The sequence below is a fragment of the Mobula birostris genome, chromosome 5 (genome assembly GCF_030028105.1).
Source record: "Mobula birostris isolate sMobBir1 chromosome 5, sMobBir1.hap1, whole genome shotgun sequence".
Taxonomy (NCBI): Eukaryota; Metazoa; Chordata; class Chondrichthyes; order Myliobatiformes; family Myliobatidae; genus Mobula; species Mobula birostris.
In genome coordinates this window covers 146,610,159-146,630,502 of record NC_092374.1, presented here as the reverse complement: position 1 = coordinate 146,630,502, position 20,344 = coordinate 146,610,159, and the positions used below count along the sequence as shown (strand labels likewise).

Here is a 20,344-nt window from a genome sequence, read left to right as displayed (position 1 = left end):
GTGCTTAACTGAACCATATATTTACAAGATTACTTACATATTATAGAAATATTAAATACATTACCCTGTTCCCTGCTTAGCTATAAACTCCAAATTAATATAGAGTGCATCAACTATTTACACACTACACTCTATAATACAACAATTATATACAGGCATTCACAGCATAGTAAATTTTAAATTGTCTCATTCAGGCCAAAAAAAAAAGAATCACTCTGGAGGATTATTTACTCTTGTGGGATAATGTCTTTCCTAATAAGGTGAATCACCCTGCTAGGCAGGTGAGACTGTGGCTGTGGCTCCTCTGTGGTGAGTGCATGGGTCAACTCTGAGACTGCTGGAAATTGATTCTGACAACTCTGGGCACTGTTCTTCTTCTTCCTTTTTCTTCTTCTAGTTTGTGCATCATGATCTTGGAAAGGTGCATTTATTTCACTGGAGTATTCTCCTATTATTCCTTCTCTTGCCCCCATTATGATCTGATCTCTCCACTTGGTTTCCACTTCTGAAACATCACCAGATGAATCCCCTGTTTCTGTATCTCCAATGATTTCTTCCTTTTTGACTTTCCATTCATCCAGCTGAGCATTAGTTTCTGCATCTACTTTTTCAAGCAGCTTTTTGTCTCCAACTTGAAATTCATGCAATAACCTTAATGCACACAGAGTGAGTTCTGGTTCTTTATACTCTCAAAAGCTGAATGCTTGCAACTTTCCTGAAGCTCCTTGAACTCTCTCCCAGCTCAAAACATAACCACATTTCACAAATAACTTCCTGATTAACATGTCAGAAGCTTTCTCAGATATGTTGCCTCCAAAAACTGTTGTAGATGACCCAACGTTTTACCATTTGCAAGCTTCCTATGAGCAGCGTGGCCCTTCCTTGATCCAAAAGGCTTTCTAACCAGAGGCACAGAGGTTGGCACTAACACCTATTTGTCCTCTGTTGGTTCATGGTGTTCAGGATGGAGACACTAGTGGCAATATCCGGTATCTTTCTTAATTTGCTTTCATATGGCTTCATTGCTGGGGATGTGGCATGCAAATGGTGGATGGATCTACAATCAAGTTGTAGTTGTCTCAGCCAATCACATCCACATGATGCTGGTCCTCTTTTTACTACATACAAGCTCAATATGGCTCATTGATTGTTGTATTTTATGGTTATAGATGTCATTCCCACAGGAGTTATTTTTTTTTCCAGTATGAATTCTTAGTTGTATATCTGCAGGCTTCAGCTTAATATCTTTGAAATGCTGTTCAAGCTCATTTTCTGGAATGACTGAAACAGCCAGACCAGCGACCAATTCTGTTTTAATAAATTTGCCATTCACTTCTGGCATAAGCCATATTACTTACCTAGTGTTAATTTTCGTACTGTAAATCTCAAGACTGCACAATCCTATGTAACTCTCATCATTATCAGATTTTTATCAATATCATGCAGATTAGTGCTCATTTTGAAATTGCAACTTAACTTTTTTAGGCTTTTCTCTTCCCTCTGCAGTTCATTTGTTTTTTTTTTCTGCCTGACATGCACTTTATATGTGTCCTATTTTGTTGCATTTTCTGCATGTTTCACCTGTAAACCTGCAGTTGCTTGGTGCATGTGAGACCTTGCCCCAATGGTAAAAACAATTTGTTCAGTCAGGCCAGTTTCTGTTTGGATGATACAATTTTGATCATGCTCACTTTCATTCCTGACAGCAACCAAATTGTGTCTCTGTCTGTGGTTTCCACTGAAACAGTGATTACCATTGTTTATTTGAACGTAAGCTCTGCTTCAGTTAGGAGCTGTTTTTGAATGATTTCTTTTAAGATTCTACAAACTAAATGATCTTTCAGTGCATTATTAAGATCATTACCGAGCTGACAGTGCTCAGACAATCTCTTCAATTCATTCATATACTCTGCATTAGATTTCCCTTCTTTTTGATTCCACTTAATGAAACCTAAAGCATTCTGCAATCAACAATAGCTTTGGTTCTAAGTGTTCCTACATTACTTTTATAATACCAGCAAAGCTTATTTCAAATAGTTTGGATGGAGCAGTTCAACTTAGAAGCAAACAGTGTGATTTTAAGCCCAATGCACTCAATAAAATTGACACTCACTTCATTGAATTTGCTTCTAAATACTATTTCAATAGTTCAGTATACATGAGCCAATTACCCGCTGTGTCATCATCCGTCAATCTTTCCAATGCAGCCAGACATGTCAGATTTTTAAAATGATTATTATCATCTGGTTCTCACTTTTTATAAACCCTGAATTCTATTGTTTATGGCCTTTTTAAAAAACTCAACTACTCTGCATGTGCTGGACTGTTTCGTTTAAATTCGAAAGTTCATTGTAGCATTTTATTTTATTTCAAATGTGTTGTTCCACTTAAACAGCTCAGTAGCTATCTCAGGGTTATTTTAAAAATACATTGCTGCCTGTACTATATTTTTCAACTTCAAAACATTAAATTAGTTCAAATCAAGACAGGTATCTGAAATATGGGTGTAACATCATCTTTTACATTCAGCAAGATGTGCATGTATCACATGGTAGTGTGCTGATGCATGCAATTAATGCATTTTTACAAATAACCCACAATTAGTTACTTAAATGAACAAGAATAATTAATTAAACAATATATATATACAAAATTACTCAAATATTATTGAAATGTTAAATGCACAACAATCAGTCGTTCAGCTAATCAATTGTAAAGAATGATTTTTTTATGGACTTGGTTGTATGAGATGTTTTGAAAATTAAATCTGCCTAATGCCCTCACACCTTTAGAACAAGTTTCACACTCAGTCATTCTAGATCAAGGTCATATATTCCCCATGCAAGTTAAAACACTCACTGAGTTGAAAGAAGAAATAGTTTAATTCAGTCACAGTCCACTGAAAAATCTCGATGCAAGAAGAGGTGACAGTGACTGCTAAGATGCAAGACAACAGGGGATTTGCAGAGATAGGAAAGAGGTTCTGTAGCCATTGATTCTCTTGGGCAGATATAATTTAAGGGCAAATGGGGATGAGTGAATATGAAAGGTAGTTATGGGAATCGAAGACCAAGCAAACCATAAATACTCAAAATAGGAATAGTGGAGGGAAATATGGAAGGAATAGAGAGTTCTGTCAATTGGTGGAGAGATTGTATCCTCTGTAGGGAAAAGAAGAGCTCTAACAGTGTGTTTTCAAACTATAGGGTATATAAGAGCTTTTCAAGGTTTTGGGATAAAGTGAAGGAATTTATTGATGTGAAGTGAGAGTGGAGTAGAATCAGTAGTCTAAGACCAAGAGATGACAGCAAAGTTTTCAAAGCTTTAAACTAGCTTGATGCAGTGGCAAGTGAGGGAGTTGGATGGCTGGGGAGGAAATAATGGAGTTTGGTGTTGGAGATAAACTAAATGGATTCATTTAAAAGTAAAAAATAATGGGGGAGAGGACATCACAACTGTCTACACTAGATTAAATCAATTATAGAAGTGTAAGAGGAAAGATAATATAAAATGATGAAGTGATAAACACTAAGAAACTAGAGTTAAACTTCAAACTAGAAATCCAATGGAGTATCCAAAACAGAACTGAGAAACCATAAGTACAAAAGAATCACTCCTGAATCAAGATACTCTTTGATATATGAGGTTGAATCCATTCATGGACTTCAACTGTTTTTTTGTGAACATTGCATCTGTAGTTTAATAAGCAAGACTTGGATGCTAATTCACAGTCAGTTCAGTAGCCAATGTTCATGGTATCATTTGCATTCATTATATCATGGGTAGTGAGAAGGAAGGGTGAAGACAGGGATATGAAATTCCTCATCAGAAAGCTAGCTAGTTACTGTTAGTTTGTTGCTAGCTTTGGTAAACCAGTGGGAACAAATGAAGTCTCAATTCAGAATTCAGCAAATTATCTCACTTTTATAATGACACAAAGGGAGAACATTTGGCCAAAAGTTGTTCATCTTCCAGCTATCCAGCCAAAAGTTTATCATCTTCCAGCTATCAATCCCATTAATCCACATTCCATATTTCCCTATATTTCTGTAACTTGTTCTCAGACAGAAGACCTTCAAATGTTTTTTGATTCAATTTGCCATTAGCCTATAATGTCTTGGTATGTAAGAAGAAACTAGAACATCAGAATTGAGACCTTTCCATAAATTCACAACAATAAAACAATGATACAATGGAAATTTGTCCGCATCATGTTTAGAAATTGGCTTTCTAGTGTACAAAAGCACAAACTGACAATCTAGTCATATTAAGTACAGGCTTTATTAATATCCTCAAAAGTACTTGCACATTGATCTTCAAAATTAAATTGATCTTTGAAACTTGATTCTGGCGTAATGAGATACTTCTGATAAATTACTGAAGAGTTACTTTTGTTTGTTGGTTTTAGAATGGCTGTTGAATTGTTGCAATAGAGCCTAGAGGGGCAACTCCAAAATTCTTTAAAGATAGAATGGAAAAAAATTTTTCCTGTATAGAGCAGTCAAATTGTATAGAGCAATAAAAATATAGATGAGCCATGCAAATGGTTTGATCTTCTTGTTGCCATTTGCATGATTTGTTTTTTTTACACATGGGGGAGGGATTGATGCTCTTTTTAATGATTGTGTGATTTTTTTTGCACGTGAAGGGGTTGATGCTTTCTTTGAACAGATTCCATAGTTTTCTTTGTTTCATAGCTGTCTGGAGAAGATGAGTCTCAGAGTTGTATACTGCGCACATAATTTGATAATAAATGTACCTTGAACCTTGAACATTGAAATAGTTGCCAAATATATCTGGCCTAAAAACTTTTCCATCAAATGCTTCTTTGTGAACGATTACTTCCAAAATATTGTAAGTATTAGATTCATACATATCAATGAGCCTACAATGGATTTTCACTTCAACATACAAAAAATGTGATTGTCACTAGTATCAGATTTGTGCATCTCTTTGACAGCAAGAAAGAAGTGATTGTGGATAAAAGATACACTATTTTAATTCGATAACCAAGGCTTTCTGCTTGTCCACAACCACCTGGAACATTGGGTTTAGATCACAAATGAGCTGACTGCACTGCATTCAAATTACATTTACATGGAAAAGAAATCCTTTTTGTGACATGCAAGGCCCCTCAAACATAAAATAGTTCAATACGATGGTAGTAGTTTGAGCAGAAAAGGCAGTATTGTAAATGAAAGAAAAATAATATTGTACTAAAATGTTAAAAAAAAATTAAAAAGAATTGCTCTGGAGCAATTTTATTGGATCACACCTCTTGACTACAAAAACTGCTACTAACCATCGCCGAGTCCTGTCACGTCATAAGAACAGACTCCACAAAATAACAGATCCATTTTATCAGAAGGCTTGGCAAGCAGAGGACACTAAACACTTCTGAAAATAAATTCAATAGCATGCAGCCTAGAAGCAAATCAGGAGCCAATCAATGCTGTATATTCTTGGCAGAGACAGAGATAAACTAAAAACAAACTCAGTATTTAAAAGACTTCCTCAATGGTGTGCAGGCCCATGCAAATAAATGGAGATACTATTAAAGGAAAAGTTGTGAATTGATCAACACTGTTTGTTGTTTTTGTTGTTATTTCATACAGTTATAAGTAATGCCTTATACATGCAGCAAAGTGAATAATTCATATTGTTAAAGTCAACAATTTCTTGATGTTTACAATCAGAAACATGCATGAGAAGATGGTATCACAAACATGGTGGGTGAATGCTGAGACTTGACAACGGAAAATATTTTCCTGTGGATAACAATGCCCGATTCCTTCAACAAACGTGAACAGTCAGTATTGCATTAAACAGGCAAGAATTCACTCAATATCCATGTATCAACTTACTGAAGTGGGAAAAAGGAAATGCAGCTTTCATTTACAAGGGGTGATTGAGAAGTTTGTGGCCTAAGGTAGAAGGAGATGAGTTATTAACTTCAAACTTCCTGCATTTTCACTCAAAGAGTTGAACTGTACGTGCATGTAACAAGAGCTGTTAAACTCATCTCCTTCTACATTATGCTACGAATTTATCAATCACCCCTTGTAAATACAGTGAGTTCTAGTTAATTGGGCCATCAGTTACCTGAGACAGCTACTTTCTTGGAACTAAGAGCAAAACTCTTTAAGAGCAAAAACTAATTGAGAAAATAGCTGAGATTCCCTTTGTTTACTTAGGGCGCTATGCCACTTAATTGGGGCAGGGGACTGTATCAGACCTGCACAGGCAGGTGCCTCCCGGTCTACGCCTAGCAAACAGGAATCACCTGCCAGTTGTTTCCAACTCATCTCCTACAAACTGTGTAAACCCAGCTCTCATCCAAAATTGTTATTCAATCATTGAACCAGTTAGCCTCAAACAACTTTGCCAAGCGTTAAATAACTTATTACCTTGTTGAGTTAAGCAATTGTTCTTCCTTGCTTTGTGTCCCCTCATGGCTTACTATGTCGGCAGTTGATTAGTACAGTATTGTTTGCTGCTAAATCATCTCCACTGCTCTGCTTTAGGACTGAGTCTCCTTCACATTTCCTGAGAAGATGGGCGAACCAACGATTAACCCAGCAGAGTATGCTCACTTAAAAGAAGCTGTCTTTCAATGGGAGTACACGATCATGAAACCATTGATCATCTGCTTGCTGCTCTTAACCATCCCTTCATCTCAATACAGTAACCCTGCACTGGTTAACCTCCTCCCTCAGAGCCCTCGATTCTGGTTCCTGAGCATCTTGATAGATCCCCAACCTGAATCTGCAACTTCCTGTCCTGGTACATCTTACACTCCAAGCTCCAGCTATATTTGTATTCTATGGACTGGGCCAGAGTTACCTTTATCATCTCTCTCCTGACCTGGCAAGCTCTGGCCTGGAGTGCCACTAACTGGGTCAATAAAACCACCATCTGCAATAAATATGAGGAATTCACTGCTGGGATGTTCCGGGTTTACGACCATCTGAGAAGTGGAAGAGGGCACCAGATTGGACACTTCATCTGCATCATGACTCATATTTGGTGCTGGTGGTATGCTGGACCCTTACACTGGAATGTGGAATGGCTGCTGGCCAAGTACAATCACGGCCTCTCAGAGCACCTGAAGATTGACTGTATACCTGGGAGTTGCACTCTGACCTGAAAAGCTTCACCACACTATCTCTCTGAATTGACAAGTGTCTTATGGAACAACACTCCCATTCATCAACCAGAACCATTTCAAGCCGCAGTAACCTTATCATCAACGTGCAGGTTGGAGATCTGCAATCAGACACAATACGATTTGTTTTCTGCTGAGCAAACAGTGGAGAGCAGCATTGACTCCAGCTTGGACTCAGCGCCATACCAACTTGGTGCAGCGCACTGACTCTGACTCCTTTCTCCTGGGTGGCTGTAAACAGGCGACACTACTACAACCATGGCCATGCAACTCCCCTGCCATCCACCGATAAATCAGTGAATCCAGTTGCATCATTCCACATTAACAATATGCAACAGAGTCCTGTGTTCACAAGAAAAGAGACTAAGATGATCATTCACTGTTAGACTGCACATTTCCTTCATGCACCAACGTCTCTCTGATGCAGGCAGGAGCACAATCCGCACCGTCCAGCGCCATCAGTTTTTCTGTCAATGAGCAACTATCTGATAGGGTAAACCGGCTGTTTTTAAGTTATTAATACCTAGAAGGGTGTTGCGGTCATTAAAAAAAAATCACGTAAAAAGGAGAACCGCACCTTTGGTTGACCCCAGAAGCATGAGAGTCAGTGCAGAAACAACTTGAGTGCTTACTGCAGAGCACCAATCGCCCACGCATCAAATGTCCATTGCATCAGGGAAAACAGCACCACCAGGTAGAGACAAGGGGCTTTCTCTGTTTAAACTCCCCACATCCTCTCATTCCAGCACATTGCCCGACCTACTCTGCCATCCTGCACACCCCGACAGCTCTACACACACAGGAGGCTGTGGTGGATTCTGGTGTAGGAGGCAACTTTCCTGACCGGGATGTGTATGTGCAGCTCAGACACCCAACTGCACCTGTCACACAGCCCTTCTGCGTCACGGCCATTGATGGACGTCCCTTGGGTCTGGAAGGTCTAGAGCGCAGGCATGGCCTGTACACATGAGCATCGGAGTGCGCCACAATCCATCCAATTCCTCCTTATCGACTCACCCAACACTCCTCTCATCTTGTGTTACCCCTGGCTCTCCACTCACAACCCTCACTTCACCAGGTGATCCATTTCACTGCTGAGTTGGGGACGCACCTGACTGTAACCTCAGATGACTTAACCCTTTAAATCCATGGAGACAGAGGAAACCCTTGAACTCACTAAATATCCGCAGGAATACCATGACTTAGCCATCACCTTATGTAAATGGGAAACCTGCACCCTGCCACCTCACAGACCAAATGACTGCATGATCGACCTCCTCCCAGGCACCACCCCTCCCTGAGGTCATCTGTTCCCTCTCTCCCCTCCTGAGACGTAAGCCATGAATGCCTACATTCCCAAAGTGCTAAAGCATAACTTCATTTGACCAGATGATGCAGTATTCTCTTTTTTTTCAAAAAAAAAGGATGGGGTTCCCTTTCCCTCAACAAAGTCACTATTAAGAACCATTCGTCTCTCCATGATGGATAGTGCATTTGAAACTCTGTGGGCACAGATCTTCACCAAACTGGATCTACAGACAGTTTACAACCTAATCTGCATTTGCCAGGGGGAATCAGTGGAAGAAGTCATCATAACACCCACTGGCTATACAAATACTTGGTGATGCCTTTTTGACTCTCCAACAGTCCCTCCATTTTCCAAGCCTTCATTCATGAGATCCTCAAAGATGGGCTATATAAGTGTGTTTTTTTCTACCTCGATGACATCCTCATCTGCTCCAAGGACCCCCAAGACTACAACTGTTACATCCATTCACTCCTTCAGTGTCTCCGCAAAAACGAGCTGTACTGCAATTCAGAGAAATGCCAATTCCACACAACAGTCATTTCCTTCCTGGATTACATTCTTTCACCCCAAGGCATAGCCAAGAAAAAGTGTGTGCCCTTGTTGAATGGCCCCAACTGTGCTCCCTCAAAGAGCTACAACGCTTCTTAAGGCTTACCAACTTCTACTGCTGTTTTATCAGGAACTGCAGCAAAATCACCACTCTTCACTTCCCTCACCAAATCACCTACCTCACAGATAGCCTGGTCCTTTGCTGCAGACCACACTTTTGAGGAGTTCTCGATTTGCCATCTTTCTCTGCCTTCCAGATCTTTTGAGTTAGAGTGGATGCATCGGATGTGGGTGCCGGGACCACCCTCTCCCAGTGAGGACTGGACGGGAAGACACGTCCTTGTGCTGCCTTCACATGCAGGTTATGGAGTAGGAGACAGTGAGCTACTTGCCATGGAACAGAGAGGTTACCTGATGGGAAACACTGAGCTTTTTCTGATGTGGAATGACCACCAGAACCTCATCTCCATTCAACAAACCTGCCAACTCAACCCACGTCAGGCTCACTCAGCCATTTTTCTTCGAACAATTCACCTTCACCATCTCCTACTGACCTAGTTCCAAGAATACTAAGATGGACCCCTGTCACAAAAGTTTGACCCAAATGAAACCGAGATTGACCCTCAGCCCATCAATCCATCCTTGCAGATCCTTACCTTGATCTTTCTGGGATCTTAAGAACCAGATCAGCTAGGCCCTACAGCATGAGCCTGCGCTGGCTAACACACAAGATATCTGCACGTATGTGGTGGCTGTGCGCTCTGAGTCACTTCAGTGGAATCACACTTCACCTCTTTCTAGCCATCCGGACACATGACAGACTCTGGATTTTCAGTGATGCTTGTTTTGATCCCCCCCTCCATGATTACAGATATATGTTAGTTCATCTGTCTGCCCCCAAAGCACCCAGTCCGATGCCTCTAACCAGCAGCCCTCTGGATTCCTGCAGTCACTACTGGTCCCTCAATCCCGTGATCCCAACCCACCAAAGATTTCACTGTCTGATGAGATCACAGTGATTATGACAGTGGTGGACCTGTTCTCCAAGGTGGCCTACTTCATTGCTCTCCCCACACTTCTGTTAGCCGCTGAGACAGTGGACCTGGTTCTCCAGCCTGTAGTTTGCCACCACAGCTTCCCCAGAGCACTGTGTCAGACTGGGGCCCACAATTCATCTCCTGCTTCTAGGGAGCCTTCAAGTTCCTCCTCCGCACCACAGTGAGTTTGTCCTCTGGCTATCATCTACAGACCAGTGGTCGGTCAGAAAGGACTAATCAGTGTGTGAAGAAGTTTCTGTGATGCTTCGCTGCCTTCCTCATGGGAGAAGCATCTGCTCCTGGTCAAGCTATCCCATAATTGAAACACCTCTTCTGTCATGGGTATGTCACCCTTTGATGTGCTTCATGGATACCAAACCCCGATATTCCCTGCAGAGGAACCAAGGGTGGAGTTGCCATCTGGCAGGGCCCTGGTTCGCTGCCCCCAGAATACTTGGAAGAAGGCACACAGGGCCTACTGCCTCAAGCCAACCACTGTTAAAACCCAGCCAGACTACTCCAGCCTGATTGTCCGCCTGAGATCTGCCCCTGCCCACCAACTTCTACAAGCTCTTGCCTCAGTTCATTGGTCTGTTCAAGGTCAGCCATTGTGTCGATCCAGTCACTCACTGTCTCCAGTTGCCGCCGCCTCTCAGGATCACACCTACTTTCCATGCCTACCTACTTGTCCATGGACTGCTTAACCCACCTGAGCATGCACCAACAGAACCTAGGATGGTGGAAGGTGGTCCAGTGTCCACGATTCATCTGTCGATGGATTCATGTCATTGTGGGTGGGTTGTGCAATACTTGGTCAACTGGGAAGTGCATAGGTCTTAGGTGCTGCCTAGTTTCATTTTGGATACATTATTCATTAAATTGTTCCACCTGACTCATCCAGATCATCGTGGCTGTTGGGTACTGGCTATAGGAGGGGAGGTCTTGTTAGGCAACTCCACCCAGCTAACAGAAGTCACTCATTTCCAACTCATCACCTGCAACCTATTTAAAACCAACTCTCTTCCACAATCCTTGTTTACTCATCAAACCAGCCAGCCTCAACCAATTGCTCCCAGCCTTCAGTTACTTTGTTACTTTATCATGTTAAATATTTTTTCTCCCTTGTTTTGTGCCCCCTCGTGGCTTGTATTTTACAGTTTATTTGTCAAGTTTTATTTACTGCTATATTGTCTCCACTGTTCTACTTTGGTATAAAATCTCCTCTGCATTTCCTGACAGACTGTTACCAAATAAATCAATAACAAACTCAGATGCATGCACTTCTTGTGGCTTTTAGTCCTTCACCGTGCTAAGAGCAAAAAGTTTTAAATAGTGTCAGTTGTGCATGCTTGTGTTCAAAGAGAAGTGATATTGTCACTGATACTCACAAAAATATAAGCAGTGAGGCAATTCAGAACTGTTTTACTTGCTGTGGTTTCAAGCAATCAGGTTTGGAGATAACAGAAAAGCCCTGAAGTAAAAATGAAATGATTTCACTACTTAAATAAGTTGGGAACTACAAAGAATTTGAATGTATCAACGATCATCTTGAATGCCACAATGAAAAAAGATTTGAAGGATGCAGACATTGATAGCATTGTATGAAGACAGTCAGTTATCTACACTAGGTGTTGGTGCTGAGTTTATTCATTTACTGGGTCAAACAAAAGAACCTGTACACAGGATGAATTCCTCCGTCGATGACTTTTAGGAACTAATACAGTTTTATAGTACTGTAGCAATATTGGTAGAGGACTAAACAATCAGGATGAATGGACTATGGGGGTATAAATACCACCGGACTAGACGTGCCCAGGCTGATGAAGATGGCAGAGCTTGTCATCGAAACGTTGTTTATAATTGTTACCTGTAGCCGGCTGGAAGACTGCGAAGAGTTTATTTGTCATTTACAGCGGGAAAGCACTGGATCCTTTTTCAATATTTGTAATATTCTAATTTGTTCTGTATTTCATTTAAACACATAACCTGTTACTCAGTTAAATGGTACTTTGTCTTTTCATACCTTTCCATGAAATTTTGGCTACTTGGGGCAGCCACTTATTTGGGCCAAAATGTATTGGTCTAGATGTGCTCCAATTAACTGAAATCCACTGTATTAAATATTCAGTAAGATAGATTCTACAGGTGCTGGAAATTTTGACCAACAAAAAGTGCTGGAGGAACTCAGTAAATTAGTAGTTAGAGTGTGAAATGCACAAAATGTCCCTGAATGGTGCAAAAAGCCAAAGATGTTATTGATGTGTTAAATCCTCCCATGACGTAAATGACTGGGGGTTCAAAGAAAAAGACTGCAGAAAATGTCACAGACAAGGCCACATAGAAAGAATGTGCAAGGCAGACAAATAGCGCAACTGAGTGAAAAGTCTGAAACACAAAACTAAGCAAATGCATGAAGTTACTAATTGTAAAACAGAATCAGACAACATCGAGTCATCCAAAGGTGAACTGTCATGCCTAGAACTGCATAGTATAATGAAGCAGATGACAACATTTTTTGGATCACAATAGATATGTCACAGAATCTGTGAAGGACAATAAACAGTTAAAGTTTTGGGCTGAGACCCTTCATCCGGAGGGTGGGTGGACGGAAAGGAGTGCAAGCTGGAAGATGATTGATGAAACCAGGTGATGGGGGGTGGGCGGTAAGAAGCTTGGAGGTGATAGGTGGAAGAAGTCAAGGGCTGAAGAAGGAATCTGATAGGAGAGGACAGTGGACCATGGAAGAAAGGGAATAGGAGGGGAACCAAGGGGAGATGATGGGCATGTGGGAAGGGATGAGAGAGGAACCAAAATGATGAGTGGAAAAGAAGAGAAAGGTTGGGGAAAAATTACCAGAAGTTGAAGAAATTGGAGTTCATCCCATCAGGTTGGAGGATACCATGTTCGATATGAGGTGTTGTTCCTCCACCCTGAGTGTGGCCTCATTAGCCACACTTAGCCATTATCCAAATACTGGGAAACCCTTCAGCAAGAAGTGAGAGGTTGGTGCGTAATCTATGATTCATTGGCTTCACTGTTTTGGTTACAGTGGTTTGCTAATCCAATTCTTGCTTTCCAAATTGCCCAACCCAAGCTTCAACACCACCAGGCTTCTGCCAACTCCAGAACTTCATGTCCTACTTCTCTTTGAAATCATGCCAGAAAAGTCACTGGATACTGAGGTAATCTTACAAAAGGACGGCACTGTTTGTTCCTATTTGTTTCATAAACTTCTTTGGCCTAAAGTATAATGCTCAAAATCCAGGACAAATGAAATCCAGCTTGGGCTGATTCTCTAGGTATAGGTTTTCAGACATGGAGCATAAAATGGCAAAGAAGTAGCTAAAGGAAAGCATTTCACTTCTAGCAAAAACATGGAAAACCATGAACAGGGGGTGTGCAATATCTCATTGGTATTCATAGTATATTCCAAGAACACTGAAATTAAGTAATTTCTCCTGAAGATCATTAGGCTACCAGATAAGGAACTATTTATTTAGCGATTGATATACAGCCCAGAATAGGCCCTTCTAGCCCTTTGAACCATGCAGCCCAGCACCCCCCACCCCTATTTTAACCCTAGTCAAACCACAGGACAATAAACAATGACCAATTAACCTACCAACCAGAATGTCTTTTATTCTGGGAAAAACTGGAGCACCCGGAGGAAACCCACGCTGTCACTGGGAGAATGTACAAACTCCTTACAGAAAGCGGCGGGATTTGAGCCTGAGTCACTGGCACTGTAAAGCTTTGTCCTAAGCACTATGCTACCTTCATAGTGGTGGCATTAGCCAGCCTTGTGTTTTCTATTTAAAACAGTGCCAAATATTTCATGAAACTTGTCTGAAATTAACAGAGCAGGTCCTAACAAGCACAAAATGACTGATGTGCTTCATATATTCTCTGCAATTGTTTTGTACCAGAGTCTTGTTGATCGTTTGCCTCACCAGTGATAAATATAAACGAGTGTATATAGTGCAGAACATAAAACAATTGTGATCTCCGCATCTCTGTCTGGTGGAGGGAGGGGAAGCGGGGATACTGCACAGGATCAAAATAAGCTGAAGAGAGTTGTAATCTTAGTCAGCTTCATCATGGGTGCTAATTTTTGTGGTATCCAGGATATCTTCAAGGAGCGCTGCCTCAGAAAAGCGGCTTCCATCATCAAGGACCCCCACTACCCAGGAGAAGCCCTCTTCTCATTGTTACAGTTAGGAAGGAGGTACAGAAGCCCGAAGGCTCACACTCAGCAGTTCAGGAGCAGCTTCTTCCCTTCTGCCATCCAATTTGTAAATGGACATTGAACCCACTACCTCACTACCTTTTTTTGAAAATTTCTGTTGTTGCACTACTTATCTCAATTTAACTATTTAATATAAATACGAGGGGTGATTGATAAGTTTGTGGCCTCAGGTAGAAGGAGTCAATTTTAGAAAACCTAGCACATTTATTTTTCAGCATAGTCCCCTCCTACATTTACACACTTAGTCCAGCAGTCATGGAGCATATGGATCCCGTCTTTGTAGAAGTTGGCGTCTTCCAGAAAGTGGTGATTAAAGTGGCAGGGGTGATTAATAAGTTTGTGGCCTAAGGTAGAAGGAGATGAGCTATACAGCTCTTGGTACATGCACGTGCAGTTCAACTCTTTGAGTGATTATGCAGAAAGTTTTAAGTTAATAACTCATCTCCTTCTACCTTAGGCCACAAACTTATCAATCACCCCTGCTGTGGACCACTTTCTGGAGTTCCAAGATGCTGACTTCTACAAAGAAAGGATCCGTATGCTCCACGACTGCTGGACTAAGTGTGTAAATGTAGGAGGGAACTATGATGAAAAATAAATGTGCTAGGTTTTCTAAAATTGTCTCCGTGAACCTTTGGCCACGAACTTATCAATCACCCCTTGTGTGTATGTGTGTGTGTGTGTGTGTGTGTGTGTATGTATGTATATATATATTTAACTGTAATTCAGTTGTGTTTTTTTTTCTATATTTTTCCTGTGTTGCATTGTACTGCTGCTGCAAAGTTAACAAATTTCACGATACATGCTGGCGATATTAAACCTGATTCTGATTCTGCTACTGATTATCTAGCTATGTTTCTATTCATTTACTGTACGTGGACCACATTTGTAGGATGCCTTCCTTTACCACACATGCAGCTCCTAATATCCTTAGGTAATATCAGTGGAATTGGTGCAGGCCCTGGAAACAATACTTTGCAGAAATGAGCACTAAGAGTAAGTCTAGTTCAATAGCAGAATTGGAATGGGATGGAAATGCACGTTGAGAGAAGAAAATCATGTATCCTGACTTTATTTCCATTAAAAGTTCAGTGCACATTTTCTTTTTACAATAAAGGCACCCCTGCTTTATTTGCAAAACTGTACAGAATAAATAGTTCACAGGAATATTTTACAATTTTGTAAATGAAAAAATAACTTGCAGACTTCTACGCTGTATTTGAAACAAATCATATCCTTTAACATTATGGCCTTTGTGTGCTTTTCTTCCCAACGTGTGTCAGTTTTTAAACCTTTTGCGAATGAAAGATTTATTTTAAGAAGTGTTTTTTTGTTTCAATTTTTCTTATAAATAACTGCCTTGAATGTAGTTCCAGACCTAAAGGAATTGGGAATGCCCCATGATATAACTGACAGGAGAGAAATGTCACAAACAGAATATGATTCAGTCTAAATACAATGTGCAGCCACATTTGGGTCTGCTTCTTACAGTAGTTATTTCAAGACTTGCAGATTTGCAAGTTCAGACTATTCTCTATAATTTAAAATCCAGCAGCAACAGATTGGATTGTCAGAAATCATGTAACTCACCTCCCTTATTAGATGATGAAATCATTACAGAAGACCAGGAGGGTTATATATTAAATAAAATGAAATAAAATCATGAGTTTACATCAATTGAATGGATTTGATTCTGTCTTGTCACAGTGAGTTGTCACTGGTCTTTTAGGGATCACGTTCCATGATTTCATCCACTGCTCCATAAAAACTGCAAGCCTGTAGCTTAGCTTTGAAAATAAGGCTTCCCAATAAATTTGCATATGGGTAGCAATCATTCATTCGGGAACCCTCTTTTGATCACCATCGATTCACCTGATAGCATCACTATGTTAACTTAATAGGATTGTCTGTATAATATAAAATGATCGTCCTGACGCTTAATAAAGCTTTGTGCTTGACAATGCAGTCTTTACACTGTGAAAGAAATCCTGTGGGGTGTTACTATACCTGTTCCTACGTTCTCTATTGGCTATTCCCAGTGGTTTGCCTATCGATCCCTGAGTTAAATAAGGATTACTGCTGTATTGTTTGGAGAGAGAGAGAAAAAAAGAATCATCTGTAAAGGCACTAATGTCTTAGTACAGCAAATAGGCTTGTTTATCACAATGTAACAGGCAAGTTAAAAATTGTCAATGCCTTTGAAAGATTTATGGTTGGTTCAATGCTGTCTGCTGTTCCAAAACCTCTAAGTAGTCAGGTTCAGTTTGTAGTTTTGCCTTCAGTTCAAAATATTCATTTTTTGTCTCTTCAACTACAACTTTTTTAGGTCTTGAATAGATGATTGCTTCCATCAATTTTAGCTCTTCTTGTCTAGATGGATAGCGAACATCCAGATCTGACTGTAATGGTGAGATATTTTTCTTCAGGTATTCTGTGATTCCAATTTGCTGAAGCTCCCTTTCCTTTTCCATTATATTTCTGTACATTGAAGTAGGATCACGAAGGGACATAAATTCTGGGGTTCGCTCTATTGCACTGAATTTGATGTTGGGATTTGTGAGCAGACGGTCTTTTTCTCTCATCATGTGACTCCTGTAAATCATTTTTGGTTCATTCCCATCTTTGATCTCATTGTCCAGTTCCACATCCCTCATATTATAAGAACGACTTCTGCACATTGGACCTATTGCATTAATCGTGTGCTGCTCATATATATTTCCATCCGGCCTTTCTTCAGTATGATGGGTTCTCTTGTGTCCATATACACTGTATTGGACCTGCAAAGGACTGCAGTCCTGTACTGGAGTCGTTTTATGTTTCTTCTTTGACCGTCTCCGACGGTGAAGCACAAGGACCACCATCCCAGCTGCACTGAATACAATCAATAAGAACACTACCAACAAGCTGAGGATCAAAACAGAAAGTGGGACCGTGTCCATGATGGAACCCAGGAGGCTGGATGCAGTACTAGAAGCTGCAGTGGATGAGTCAATATCATTAGCTTCTGTTGGTGGACCCAGAATACTTATTAATCCAGGACATATCAATTCATTGTTTAACATTTTCAAATCTTTCTTGGCAAACCTTTCAGGGGATTCACACATAATCTCACTGACTGTTACATTCTTATGGAGTTTTTCCATCCATTGCTTCAAGCTTATCAAGTCACAAGTGCAATCCCAAGGGTTGTCTTCTAAATCTATCTGAACCAGGAATTCAAGCTGATCGATTACATTGCTCACAGGAAGATGCATCAAATGGTTATTTTTAAGGTTTAACCGCAAGAGTGGAACACCAGAAAATATATGTGGAGGCAAACTATGGAGAAGATTGTTGTTCAGATATAAGACCTTGAGCTGCAGTAGGGAACTGAATGTCCCTGGTAATATCTCTTTGATTATATTGTGCTCCAGATACAGGTATTGAAGACGTCCAAGACCAACAAACATTTCTTTCCTTAATCTCACAATACTGTTACCATTCAAGTACATCTTGTGAAGATTGGTGAGATTTGCAAAAGCACCATCTTCAATTTCTGTTATTCGATTATTCCCTAAATGTAGCAAATCCAGGCTGCCGTAGCCGAGTAGATCAAACTTTGTAACAGACTGGATAATGTTATCTGTCAAATAAAGCTTGACTGGCTTTGGTGGACTCGGTGAAAGGTCTGACAAACTTTTAATGTTCCTTTCTTGACATTTCATTATCTGGCCCACGTTATGTTGTGTGCTGCAATGACACATAGTCAGACAGGGTGATTTTGGAAAGATCACAGGCCTTGTTGTCACAATTCTTTCATCATCCTCTCCATCAGGTTGTAGAATATACAGATCTTCTTTATTTTCTTTAATAACTGATTTATTTGCACTCTGGATGTTGATGTGAGTATTGTCACCAGCTGGAGTTACCACCAAATGAATTGAATTTATTGGTTCTTCAAAGTCAGGACCAGAACCTGCAGGGCAAATTTCCATGGCTGTTATTTTAGTTAAAATTTTACCCTTCAGCCTAAATGGGTGCACGCAGACAACATCGCCAATATTAGACTGGGGTGGCATGTTCTCCAGCCAGGATCTGAGTGGCAATAAATCACAATCGCATTTCCACTGGTTATCCTCCAATTGGAGCTCCATTATTCTGCCTATATGCTCCAGCAGACCAACATATGGAAGTGAATTTAAGTGATTTCCTCGAAGGTCCAAGTGCGTCAGGGGTACAAAGCGAAATATGTTGGTGGGGAGAAAGGGGATCGCATTATCATTCAAAATGAGTACTTTCAGCCGGTTAAGTTTACTGAATGCACCAGGCTCAATAACCTGGATGAAATTATTATCTGCCTGAAGGAATTCCAAATTGTCCAAGCCTAGAAATGTGCCCTCACGCAGAACTTCCAAGTTGTTGCCATTTATATGCAAGCGTTTCAAGGAACTAAGTCCGGTGAAAGTCCCAGGTTCCAGGTTTTGCAAATGATTCCTGCCAAGATGCAGTGACAGAGCATTCCTGAATCGGATGAAATCATTGTGATATATTACACTCACAAAGTTATCTTGTAGGTTAAGATTGTAGTTATATTCCTGCGGCGGCTTTACTTGAGATATTTCGGTGATGTCCTTGTTCTGACAATTTATGTGCAGCAGACTGTCTCTTTCTTCACAGGAACACAGCCGCTCACACACTTCCTTATCCGAGGCGTTTGGAGGTGCTGCTGCTTTATGGAAAGTGATTAGAAATAAAGCTGCACTTAGTAGTAAATGCCAGGTCATCATTTTCTCAGTGTTCCACAATGTTTAAATACCTGTTGAAACAAAATGCAGATAGTTTATAATTTTACGAGCACGGCGCATAGGGAATACAAACAAATCTCAAATTCAAATCCAAAAACACAGTCGTAAATAGTGACAAGAAGAAACACTTTGCCCTCAAGTGAATAGGCAACTTGTGCAGTAAGCTGCATGTTACCTTCAAATTTTGGCCACTATAATTTCCTCCTAGTATGTGAGTGAGTGGTAGAATCCGGGAAATGTTATTGGGAATGTGAGGACAGAACACGGGGACTGGTATAAAATCAGAGTAATTGGGTGTTTGATACACACTACAGTCTCAATTAGCTGGGATCCTCTTTCTGCACTGTACGGTTCTATGAGCCTCTCAAAGTCCAATCCTATGTCCCGTCATGAGAGGTCGAAATGGGTAAGGCTGCCAATAGGGCTCTGGTGAAATCATATAGACTAATATCCTGTACAGTGGATACAATGGCTTACAGAAACAATGATGAACTCCCAACAGTGGTCACCGGTGGCCTAGGCTCCACTGAGAGCTAAGGGGCCCAGAAGGAGATGCCTCTATGACTCTGTGACATTTGTACCATCTCACAGAAGAATCCCATTCCCCCACTAAATTTTGTTCATACCTAACCACCCCAAACTCCAATTAACTCTCCCTAGGTTCTCCCACTTAGTGACATACTATGAGCCAATTACAGTTGTCAATTAATTTAAGAGCCTGCAGATCTTTGGGAAGTGGGAGGAAACCAGAGCTCCTAGGGGAAACACAAACACACACACACACACACACACACACACACACACACACACACACACACAGTCACCAAGTCAGGCAGACAACACATTAAGTCAGGAGTGAACTCTGGATAACTGGAACCGTGGAGCAGCAGCACCATTACTAGTTGTGCTACCATGCCACAATAGACAATAGGTGCAGGAGTAGGCCATTCGACCCATCGAGCCAGCACTGCCATTCACTGTGATCATGGCTGATCACCCACAATCAATATCCAGTTCCTGCCTTATCCCCATAACCTTTGATTCCGCTATCTTTAAGAGCTCCATCCATCTCTTTCTTGAAAACATCCAGAGACTTGGCCTCCACTGCCTTCTGAGGCAGAGCATTCCACATATCCACCACTCTCTGGGTGAAAAAGTTTTTCCTCAACTCCGTTCTCAATGGCCTACCCCTTATTCTTAAACTGTGGCCTTTGGTTCTGGACTCACCCATCAGCGGGAACATGCTTCCTGCCT

General features: G+C 40.9%; 1 protein-coding gene across 1 annotated transcript; it reads right to left on the bottom strand.

Annotated features, from left to right (window-relative positions):
• Nucleotides 1-16,160: 16,160 nt before the first annotated feature.
• Nucleotides 16,161-19,072, bottom strand: slitrk6 (SLIT and NTRK-like family, member 6). Its single transcript, XM_072257293.1, has one exon. The coding sequence runs from the start codon at nt 19,070-19,072 to the stop codon at nt 16,514-16,516; it is 2,559 nt and encodes an 852-aa protein (XP_072113394.1). The 3' UTR covers nt 16,161-16,513.
• Nucleotides 19,073-20,344: the final 1,272 nt, after the last annotated feature.